Here is a 12,215-nt window from a genome sequence, read left to right on the forward strand (position 1 = left end):
ATCGCTTTCGGATCCATTTGAGTCGTCATCTTCCCAAGGGGCTTGCATTGCTCTTCTCTTTTTCTTTTCCTCTTTGTAGGCATGACAATCAGCTTTAAAGTGTCCAGGTTTTCCACAGTGAAAACAGGTGGAAGTGTCACGTTTGCCTTGCTCATTAGATGATTCTTCTTTTTTGAATCTTCCCTTGCTGAATTTCTTTCTTTGAAGAAATCTCTTGAAGGATTGAGTGATAAGAGCTAGATCATTGTCTTCACTTTCGTTGCCGGTAACTTCCTTTTCTCTTGAAGAGACTTTGAGAGCAATTTCTTTCTTTCGATGATGATCTTCTTCTCTATCTTTTAGAGTGATTTCCCATGTGAGAAGGGAGTCGAGAAGTTCATCTAGCTCAAGTGTGTTGAGATTGTGAGCTTCCTTGATTGCCGTTGCTTTTGCATCCCAATTTTCGGGTAAGCTTCTTAGAATTTTCCTTGCAAGATCAGAGTTAGTCATAGTTCTGCCAAGATGTTTCAAGCCATTAATGATGTCAGTAAATCTCACAAACATTGCACTAATAGACTCATTTTCATTCATACGAAACAATTCATATTGATGCATAAGAATGTCAATTTTTGATTCTTTGACCTGTGAGGTTCCTTCATAAGTAACTTGAAGTTTATCCCAGATTTCTTTAGCTGTGGTACAGGTAGAGACTCTATTATATTCACTAGGACTTATAACACAATTTAGATTTACTTTGGCCTTGGCATTCAAGGAGATAAGTTTATAATCCTCGGTGTTCCATTCATCTTCCGTCTTAGGGACCCTTTCAGCACCAAATCCTTTCATAGGAACAAAGGGTCCATTAACAATAACCAACAAGATTTGATAGTCTATGGATTGGAGGAAATCTATCATTCTACTTTTCCAATAGCCATAATATGTTCTATCAAACCAAGGAGGTCTAGTATTGGACTGACCTTCTTGAAGAAGATGACCATTTAAGTTTGTCATGATCGATCTCTATAACACTTAAGCTTTTTCAATAGAGACCTCGCTCTGATACCAATTGTTGCCCAAGTATAGACTCTAGAGGGGGGGGGGGGGGGGGGTGAATAGAGTCTAAGCAAACTACGGTCAATTTTCTAATTTTAATATATATATATATATATATATATATATATATATATACTTAGTTAGAGAAAAAGAGAGGTTTACATTTTAGGATCTTTTGGTCATTTAAAATGAGTGTCTTTGGGGTAGTTAAGTCATTTTATACATGAAACAAAATCATCACAAAGTTAAAAGGATAATATTGTCATTTTACATATAAAAAAGTGCTCGATAAATGACTTTTTGATGTGTGAGTAAAATACAGATCAAGTCTTTAAAATATGAGTACAAGTTAAAACCAAAATGTCTATTTATGTAAGATTTGACCTAATCTTGAAAGGGGTAATAGTGTAATTTACCATTAAATTAAAGACAATAAGATTTTTATAAAGAAAAAAAAAATCTAAAAAAAATGATAAGAAATAATAAAATAAAATAAGTTTCCCATGAAAATATTACACCTTCTTCTAAAACAACGACGAATTAGGTTTTTGTTGACAATTGACAGCAACATATCATGAAAATTGGTCATTCGGGTTTGGGCTTATAGAAAATGGCCATTGGAGGGAGGAAAGCTACCACCACGACGTCGTTCCTGTTCGTACAATGTGTGAACAATTGCTCTCTATCCTTCAAATTATTCACCGATAATATGTGTACTAAAAGATTTGACTTTTTGGAACGTTGGACAAATAGATAGGATGTGAGGCCAACTACCTCTTCCGTCCACACACACCCCACACCTACCCCCTCAGCAGTCCAAAACAACCCTTTCATCATATCAGATACATACATGCTAATATAATCAATTGTATGTATCAAATGTCGGAATCATTCCAAGTCATGATTAAGTCATCACCACCCATTGCTGTTTTCACATTAAATATATAATCATTCTATTCCGCGGATAGAGACAAAAAGAGAGAAATGGAGTCCCCACCACCACCATCACCACCATCATCAACGCCATTGAAAACGGAGCTTTTGGATGCTCCCCTGAATGCAATTGGCTTTCAGATTGAACACCTGTAACCGGAGAAAGTCTCCGGTCGCCTTCATGTCACCCACAACTGCTGTCAGGTAAAAGGGTATTTTGAAGAATTTCTGACAACAATATCTTTGGATTCCAAGTTCTAACAATTAGGTAACGATTGAATTCCTCAGCCGTTCAAGGTTTTGCACGGAGGAGTGTCGGCGTTGATAGCGGAGTCACTGGCGAGCATTGGGGCTCACAGGGCCTCCGGGCTGAGGAGGGTCGCTGGAATTCACCTCAGCATCAATCACTTGAAGAGCGCCACCCTCGGCGACCTTGTACTAACTGAAGCCACCCCACTCAACGTTGGCAAAACAATCCAGGTCCCTTAATTATTAATTCACCTCATGACTATCATGCATAGCTAGCTATATGTGTTGTTATTCCATTTTATATATCACTTCAATATTTCATATACTAAGATGATGAATTAATTTGAAAACAACAAAAGCAGTAGTAACCATTCATGATGTATAGGGATGCTTCTACCTACTTCCCAAATTAATTTGTAACTAATTATATCCTAAAATATGTTTCACTTTTTGTAATTTATATTTCCATGTATATTGAAATAATTGATGAGCATGGATTTAAATGGGAATGGCTTAACAAAGAAGGTCAACTGTTGACAGTTTGAGACAGACTCTGCATAAACAAAGATCCAACAAAAGCTTCTTATTTGCCTGAGTCCCCTTTCTCAATGATTATGATTTAAACCCTAAATCCTAAACCCTAAACCTTGTTTTAAAATCTGTCCTCCATGTGCCTAACCTTTCATGCAATCTTTTATCAGTTAGTAAACTCATCAAGGATTCTAACTGTGTTGTCAAATTTCTTGATTCTCATTGTGAATTACAGTCCTCTACTGATGCATCATCTTCTCCTCAGGTTTAGGCTGAGCATATACCATCTCCATCATTGCCACCAGCTCAGCCAGCTCAGGACTTAGACCGACCAGGTATTCTAGGACCTTTATTTGTCTCCAGTTGCAGGAAAAGGTTCTAGTTGTCTCAAAAAACCTTGTTTTAAAATCTGTCCTCCATGTGCCTAACCTTTCACGCAATCTTTTATCAGTTAGTAAACTCATCAAGGATTCTAACTATGTTGTCAAATTTCTTGATTCTCACTGTGAATTATAGTCCTCTACTGATGCATCATCTTCTCCTCAGGTTTAGGCTGAGCATATACCATCTCCATCACTGCCACCAGCTCAGCCAGCTCAGGACTTAGACCGACCAAGTATTTTAGGACCTTTATCTATCTTATTTTTCCGCTTTAGATTGATTTTGCATTATTTCCATTTTCAGGCACTTATTCACAAAATAAGCTAACTCAGCCAAATAAGAGCAGAATTGAAGTAATCTTGAGATGAATCAAAGAAAGGAGCAAAGTGGGAGCAAAATGAAGCAAGTGGTGGAAATTCAGCAAGTTCGATCGATCAGGGAATCTCTTCCATCGATGCCCAAAAAGGTAGCTCTTTAAGTGCTCTCACTAGTTCTTTAAATCCGGCACCTTGGATCATTGATTCTGGTGCATCTGATCATATGACTAGTTTATCACATTTGTTTAGTACATATTTTCCAAGTTCTGGTCACTTAAAAATTCGTATTGCTGATGGTAGTTTGTCTCCAGTTGCAGGAAAAGGTTCTAGTTGTCTTAGAAAACCTTGTTTTAAAATCTGTCCTCCATGTGCCTAACCTTTCATGCAATCTTTTATCAGTTAGTAAACTCATCAAGGATTCTAACTGTGTTGTCAAATTTCTTGATTCTCACTGTGAATTTCAAGACCTATATTCGGGGAAGATGATTGGCAGTTCTAGGATTGTTGATGGACTCTATTATTTTGATAATGAAATCTTCAAGAGTGGACAAGCTCAAGCTGCAAGTAGTAGTGATATTTCTATTTCTATTAAAAGTCAAATAATGTTATGGCACTATAGGTTAGGCCTTCCTAGTTTATCTTACTTAAAACATTTGTTTCCATCCCTGTTCAAAAATTTAAATCCTTTGTTATTTCAATGTGAATCTTGTCAATTATCAAAGCATCATCGTGTTTCTTATCCTTCTCATTTATATCAAGCATCCAAATCATTTTATTTGATTCATAGTGATGTGTGGGGGCCTTCTCAGGTTACTACTGTGACTGGAACTAGGTGGTTCATCACTTTCATTGATGACCATACTAGAGTGTGTTGGGTATATCTTTTGAGAGAAAAATCTGAGGCTACGAGAGTGTTTAAAGAGTTTATGCCATGATTGAAAACCAGTTTCAAACCCGGATTCAAGTATTTAGAACCGACAATGGAAAAGAATTCTTTAACTCTATTCTTGGTGATTTTTTGAAAGAAATGGGTATTTTCCATCAGTCCACTTGCTTTGATATCCCATAGCAAAACGGGATAGCTGAGAGGAAAAACCACCATTTACTTGAGGTTGCTAGAGCAATAATGTTCAATATGGGGGTTCCTAAATATCTATGGGGTGAGGCTGTTCTTTCAGCTTCATACTTGATTAACAGAATGCCAACTAGAGTGTTGAAATTTGAGATGCCCCTAAACAACTTGCTGTCAGTTTTTCCCCATATTAGGATCTTCACCTCATTACCTCTTAAAGTGTTTGGATGCACTTCTTTTGTACATGTTCATACACGGGATTGTTCAAAACTTGATCCTAGGGCTGAAAAGTGAGTGTTTGTTGGGTTCTCTCCTAAACAGAAAGGGTATAAATGTTATAACCTCACCTCTAAGAAATTCTTTGTGAGTATGGATGTGACCTTTTTTGAGACTCAACCCTATTTCACCAAAAATGCTCTTCAGGGGGAGAGTATTGAGAGGGAAGTCCATTTTTGGGAAGTGTTGGGCTCTTTACCATTGCTGAATGTTTCACCAAACTCTACCTTACCTACTGAATTGGCAGTCCACTTGCTTTGTTGTCTCTTGTTGCAAGCTTGAGTTGGCCATTGGAGCAATTATATGCAAAGAAGGCGTTCTTAAATGGTGATCTAGTTAAAGAAGTGTTTATGAATCTACCACCAGGATTTAAAAATGATAATGGAGCTGGAAAGGTGTTTAAATTGAAGAAATCGCTATATGGTTTGAAACAATCACTCAGAGCATGGTTTGATTGATTCACTAAAGCTATCAAGGGTCATGGATATCGTCAAAGTCAGGTTGATCACATCTTGTTCTACAAACATTCAAGTGATGGTAAGATAGCCATACTTATTGTTTATGTGGATGACATAATCTTGACTGGAGATAATAAAAGAGAATTGGAGGATTTGAAATCTTATCTTGCAAAGGAATTTGAGATAAAAGATCTTGGAGCTTTGAAATACTTCATAGGAATGGAATTTGCCATATCCAAGAGAGTGATAGTTGTCTACAAACCGGTGGAAACACCAATGGAGCCCAATTTAAAGTTGCAGGCAGCAAATGTAGAAAAAGTGGTGAACCGAGAGCAATTCCAAAGGTTGGTTGGAAGACTCATTTATTTTTCACACACTCGGCCAGATATTGCCTTTGCAATGAGTGTAGTGAGTCAATTTATGCACTCACCAGGAGAAGAACACTTTGAGGTAGTTTACCGAATTCTCAAATACCTAAAGGGATCACCGGGAAGAGGTTTGTTGTTTGAAAACCACGGCCATCTAAGGATTGAAGCCTATACCGATGTTGATTGGGCAGGTAGTGTGACAGATAGAAGGTTTACTTCAGGTTACTGTACTTATGTTGGTGGCAACTTGGTTACTTGGAGGAGCAAGAAGCAAACCGTTGTAGCAAAGAGTAGTGCAGAAGCCGAGTTCAGAGCAGTTGCTCATGGAATTTGTGAGCTTTTGTGGCTGAAAAGATTACTTGAAGATCTTAAAATCTCAAGTCCGATGCCTATGAAGCTTTACTGTGATAATAAAGCTGCAATCAATATAGCTCACAATCCTGTCCAACATGATATGACTAAGCATGTGGAAGTTGATCGACATTTTATTAAGGAGAAATTGGAAGAAGTGATATGTATGCTCTATATTCCTATAGGAGAACAGGTAGCAGATATCCTCACTAAAGGATTACCGAAGGGGAAATTTGACAATCTTAAATGCAAGCTGGGAATACAAGATATTTTTCGAGCCAACTTGAGGGGCAGTGTGGAAAGATCTAGGCTGAATTGTTAGGAAATTAGTTAAGGAGGATATTTAGGAATTATCCATAGTTAGATAGTTAATTTTTTAAAATTATATTATAGGAATTATGATATGTATATATCTTTTCCTTAGATAGAATTTGTAATACACTTCTATTTGTATAGGCCTGTAAACTAACATATGTGATATGAAAGAGAATATCAGAATTTATTCTTTTTCACCTTTGTGTTCAATTCACTACTTACATTTACTGCAATTACTGCTTTATTATGAATATATATAATAATATATGTTTAAATATGCATTGTTATATAGACGCGTTTTACTTCGATCAGGCTCGTGCCTTATACTGCACCTTGCGCTTAGGCTCTAGAACACCTTAGTGCGCCTTGAGACTCTAACAACTATGGTTGATAGTGAAGTTGATAAAATAAAAAAAAATTGATGTGGGGTATAAATGGTTTAATCATTGTAGAAACTATAACATCCTGTAATGGTATCCCTTCCTTCCTTGTAATAAAATTTTGAACGACCCTTTCGGAATTGTTAGGAAATTAGTTAGGGAAGAGTTTTAGGAATTATCCATAGTTAGATAGTCGACTTTTTAAAATTATATTATAGGAATTTGACCTGTATATATCTTTTCCATAGATAGAATTTGTAATACACTTCTATATATATAGGCCTGTAAACTAACATATGTGATATGAAAAGAGAATATCAGAATTTATTCCTTTTCACCTTTGTGTTCAGTTCACTACTTACATTTATTGCAATTACTGCTTGATTATGAATATATATAATAATATATGTTTAAATATGCATTGTTATTGTTAAAATATATTGTAGAATATATTATTGCTATATTGTAGAATATATTCTAACCATGTATAGGTTTACTATATATAAATTTACCATCTAGGGTTTAAGTTTCTTGCTCTACACACATCTCGTTACCTATATAAACCCCTATGTATCTTCATATCTTATACACATTAATGCAATACAGAGTTATACTCTCTCTTTTATATTTAACATGGTATCAGAGCCTCTCGATTACTGGTAACAATCTTATCAGTTTATCGTAGTCACTGTCGAGGATGGCACCATCAGCCCCATCCCTAGTGGTCAACCTTTGGCGATCAATCTTCAACTTCTGCATCCTAATCTTTAGTCTCAAGTTCATAATCAGCAAAAGCTTTATTTGGCCGCCCAATTAGCCTCCAAGACACATCAACAGCGGTGCCAGCAGTAGTGCGTCACCTGCCACGACAGTTGCCATGTCAGATACAGTTAGCAGCGGTGCCAACAGTAGTGCCACGTCAGTTGTCATGTCAGACACAATCAGTAATGGTGCCAGCAGTAGTGCCACTTTAGCTGTTAATTGTGTCCCCAACTTCATCATGCGTGAAAACCCATCTTCACCAAATCGCTTCCGCCATGCCGCTTTCAAGATCTCATTTCCAAACTCAAGATGGTTTAATTCAATTCACCTTGATTTTGAGGGGGCTGTTAGAATATATTGTAGAATATATTATTACTATATTGTAGAATATATTCTAACCATTTATAGGTTTACCAAGTATAGATTTACCATATAGGGTTTAGGTTTCTTGCTCTCCACACATCTCGTTACCTATATAAACCTCTATGTATCTTCAAATCTCATACACATCAATGCAATATACAGTTTCTCTCTTTTATATTTAACACAGTTATATAGACGTGTTTTACTTCGATCAGGCTCGCGCCTTATACTGCGCCTTGCGCTTAGGCTCCAGAACGCCTTAGTGCGCCTTAAGACTCTAACAACTATGGTTGATAGTGAAGTTGATTTAAAAAAAAAATTGATGTGGGGTATAAATGGTTTAATCATTGTAGAAACTATAACATCCAGGAATGGTATCCCTTCCTTCCTTGTAAGAAAATTTAGAACGACCTTTTGGAATATCCTACCTGGTCTACTCTTTGTTGCTAGTGAAACGGAGTATTTTAGTAAGTACTTAAAATTTAATGTGGAACCATTTAGCATCATGCCATTTTTTCATTCAGTACATGTCCACTGTTTAGCCTTTTCCTTCTTGGTGGTATTATGCAATTAGTTAATTATGGAATATTTTTAATTTATGAATAATCTTCTTGGATCTACTTTCAAACATTATATTGTAAGAATAATATTTCACTTCATATTTTCATATTACTTATTTGGCCCCTGCAAGTAAAAATTTCTTGGTGCCTGGCTTCTCTCTTTCTCTCTCTCTCTCTCACACACACACATGCATGCATGCACACGCACACACACATCCCATCTTTACTCTTTCAACATGAAGCAATTGAAAACAAACGTAGGTGTGAAGGTTCTTGTCACTTTAACTAAGGGTTCAGAACTTTTCCACATTAATTTTATTCTTCCTGTATCAATCGTAGTTGTCTTTGTTACTTAATTAAGATGGTTTAGTTTGCTGATGCTTTTTTGTTTTTAATTGAAAATAGACTCAACATGTTCCCAAAATAGAGGTACAGAAAGGAGAAGTAAATTTGAGGGGTCTCCAAATATTTTCATTTATGTGAAGTACCATTTGGCGGCTGTGACACTCTTGGGTTGATATTTCTAGAGGTGTTTGATTTTTGAATTTCATGCAACATGGAAATTATTGATAAATTTTTTAAATTCTCTTATTGTTGTCAGCCTTATGCTCTATGTTATGGATCTTCCATACCTACCCTTTTCAAATGCTTTACTACATATAAAATATAATTTATCTATACATTTTTGGGGCTGTTGTTGAGAGAAGATTTTTACTTTTCTTTTTAATGTGAAGCTTTGACCTACTGATTTTCAGTTTCTTATATCATCCATTTATGGGCTTATTTATCTGCTTTTATTTGCATGTAAATTACAAAATTTTTTGTTGTACTAATTGTTGTTAATATTGCTACTTTTTACAAGATAATGATCCATTACGTAATAGGGCGTGGATCTGTATATAACTTGAGATTGTTTTCTTGGCAGGTTCTGAAGAATGGAGTTCGATTGTCGTCAAACCTTTCATGTACATTGGGTCGTCCTTCTTTAGGCAGGGTCATGTTTGTATTTCCTATTCAATGTCAACCTAAAAAGGATCTTGTAAATGAGAATGACAAGCTGCATAGCACAGCATTTAATTGCCTCTCATTATACAAGTGCAAGGAGTTATACTTAGAGCTAGTTTCTTCAGAGAGTGGATTTACAGTGAAGTGTTCTCTGTTTCCTCACAATGATTTTCCTGCCGAAGCAGCCCGTGGTTGAGTTGAAAATGGAAAGGTTTCATCCCCCAAGACACCATTGTTCTCTCAGTCAGGACTTAGTTCACCTAATACTAGTCAACGGTCTTCACCAAGATGTGAAGAATCTGTATCAAATTCACCCAATCCATATGGGATGTCATTGGATTCATTTGATATAAGAGAAGTATTAGGGGATGAAAATGCAAAGAAACTTATACAGACCTGCGCTACTTCATGGTTATACTCGCGTACTCTCCTCTTTGGAAATATTGTAACCATCCCAATACTTTCGAAGCTCTGCATTTTGCAGGTTGTAGCTGTTAATGCAGTTTCAGCAAATAATACTAATCAGGATCTGACGGATGAAAGTAAATTTGATATGTTCTTTCGAGCTCCTGATATAATAGATCATGTGAATGATGCTTTTTTTATAGACCATGAGACAAAAGTGTATATATGCTCACCGCCGCATTCAGCATTGGCAACTCCACATAACAAAGATTCACAATGTGTGGAGCTTGAATGTAAGGATATCAAAGCTAACATGGACCTTTTAAAATTGGGTGGTTTATCTAAAGAATATGCAATTTTGAAGGATATAATTTCCTCATCAGGGAAGTGCACTCTATCAAGGTATGCTACAAAACACCATATTGCCATTGATTACTTGCAACGTTGATCTTGTCAATTACATAGTTTGGTGAATAAAATGAGCAAAGTTATTCTTCCTTCTTTATGTTTATGACTTTTAGGATAGGTGGAACTCATACTATCATAATTGCTCTGTGGGTAATTCAACAATTCCTGAAGTTATATGAAAAGAAATACCGCCATATAGATAGTGTCAATATATAAACTATTACGACAAACGCAACGAATTCAAGAATAAATCAAGGAACACGACAGAATTGTAATTACACCGCACATAAAGAACATAAAGATTTAGCGTGGTTTGACAAAGCCTATATCCATGATGGAGATCAGGCTAAAGTTTTTACTATGCAAAAAATAAGAGATTACAAGTTTCAGCCCTCAAACCCTAGCTCTCGCTCTCACTCTCTTTCTCTGCGATTTTCAGTGTCTCAATCATCCCACTCCAAACCCTAATAAGCGCCCTTATTTATTGGGCTACAAGGGAGTACAAAAAAAAGGGGTTGTTGGGTCGTTGCGACCCGACACCAATTCCGGGCCACAATGGGGTGGAGAGGGAGGAGTGGGGTAGAGAAATCCATTTGCTCACAAAAGGATTGAAGCATTTGGTATATGGAGCTAAAACTTGGGTTTGTATATGGATTAAACGGATGAATCCTTTTCTATAACCATTTACACAAATTGGTTGCTATATGGTTTAAAAAAAGTATCCAAGGGCATTTAAGTGAATAACAAAGGTCATATTAGTGATTTCAGAACTGAAAAGTCGTGTGCCTGGCACGTGATCGCTATCATGTCCATTTCCCTCGACGGCAGGGGCTGAGTAGCAAACTTTTAGGAAAGTTGGGAGTTTCTTTCTAAAACGGTAGTGCAGGGGGTTACTTTTCAAAAAACAAAAATGGTAGTTCAGGGGTTATCTGTAGTTTGCTTATAGTTCAGGAGGTGTTTCTGTAACTTATCCAATTTTTATAAATCATTATTTATTTGTGGATCAGTTGTACAGTAAAGCACTTCAATTTTCAGAATAGTTTCTGTAGGTTATCTGTTATTAAACATGGTTTTTGGAAAAGAAAGCTAGTTGATGTGGCCCTTTGAACATGAACATTAAAATATTGAACCAGACAGATTGATTAGATGCTTTTATGCCATTCGCCCTTGTATTCTCAGTTTAATTTTGATTTTATGTGACTAGCTGCAAGTTAATCAATTTCCTGCTCTGAATTTACAATCCAGTAATTAAATGCATTCAAACAAAAAAACATTTACCTATTGTTTAGCTTATTTAGCATTATATTCTTATTTTTCTTCCTAACTGTATTAGGTTCGGTTTACGGCCTACAAAGGGAGTGCTTCTTCATGGTCCACCTGGCACTGGAAAGACTTCTTTGGCTCGACTATGTGGCCTTGATGCTGGCGTCAACCTATTCTCTGTGAATGGACCCGAAATTGTTAGTCAATATTATGGAGAAAGTGAGCAAGCATTGCATGAGGTCTTCAATTCAGCAAGCCGTGCTGCACCTGCCGTGGTTAGATTTCTTCCCTAGATGGTCCAATATCTAGGAAAATATTCAGTTTCCCTCTTTGAATACTAATTATGCATTTTTTTTAATATATTAATCATTTGGCTGGCAAAATGATACATTAATTTGTTAAATGTAGTGATCTTATTCCAATAGAAGTTTTTGTTTTATTATATGCATGGTTGTTTGACAGAAGTGACAACAATGAACCTTAACCATATAGATCATAATAATTTCTAAGGTGTTGACAATAATTTCTAGACTCACCGAGGAAGATGATCCACTAGTTCTGAGCTTCATTTTGCACAAAGAAACTTGAACTAAAAGAGTTATTATTTATGTTTGTTAGCTTTGATTATAGGGTGCAATGAAAATTGAGGATCAAGATGTACTAAAAAGTGAATGCTTCTGTTTTTCAGGCTCAATTGTTTTATGATGAATTGAAAATCAGAGATCATGTCAATCATAGAATCAAGGTAGGATGGGTTAAATGGAGGAGTGCATCTAGTCTCGTTAA

General features: G+C 36.2%; 1 protein-coding gene across 5 annotated transcripts; it reads left to right on the top strand.

The window, feature by feature from the left end:
* Positions 1-1,850: 1,850 nt before the first annotated feature.
* On the top strand, positions 1,851-11,873 carry LOC132294536 (calmodulin-interacting protein 111-like). 5 transcript variants are annotated; one of them, XM_059792450.1, is made up of 7 exons: positions 1,857-2,169; positions 2,254-2,445; positions 3,011-3,080; positions 3,292-3,361; positions 3,430-3,592; positions 9,274-10,160; positions 11,500-11,873. In XM_059792450.1, exons 6-7 carry the CDS (start codon positions 9,682-9,684, stop codon positions 11,720-11,722), a joined length of 702 nt encoding a protein of 233 aa, XP_059648433.1. In that variant the 5' UTR covers positions 1,857-2,169; positions 2,254-2,445; positions 3,011-3,080; positions 3,292-3,361; positions 3,430-3,592; positions 9,274-9,681; the 3' UTR covers positions 11,723-11,873. The 5 variants fall into 5 exon arrangements, with proteins under 5 accessions (XP_059648450.1, XP_059648441.1, XP_059648433.1 ...); XM_059792435.1 differs by having other exon boundaries at positions 1,858-2,169; positions 3,292-3,592; XM_059792442.1 differs by lacking the exon at positions 3,292-3,361 and having other exon boundaries at positions 1,858-2,169.
* Positions 11,874-12,215: the final 342 nt, after the last annotated feature.

Source organism: Cornus florida, unplaced genomic scaffold, assembly GCF_030987335.1.
Source record: "Cornus florida cultivar Cherokee Brave unplaced genomic scaffold, ASM3098733v1 CherokeeBrave_3.0.0_Hap2_Chr01, whole genome shotgun sequence".
Lineage (NCBI taxonomy): Eukaryota > Viridiplantae > Streptophyta > Magnoliopsida > Cornales > Cornaceae > Cornus > Cornus florida.

Bases quoted from the DNA above. Each gene is read 5' to 3' on its own strand.
- LOC132294536 (XM_059792467.1), top strand. From the start codon at position 9,682: ATGTCATTGGATTCATTTGATATAAGAGAAGTATTAGGGGATGAAAAT. The intron at 10,161-11,499 runs GTATGCTACAAA...TAACTGTATTAG, and splicing joins GGGAAGTGCACTCTATCAAG to GTTCGGTTTACGGCCTACAA.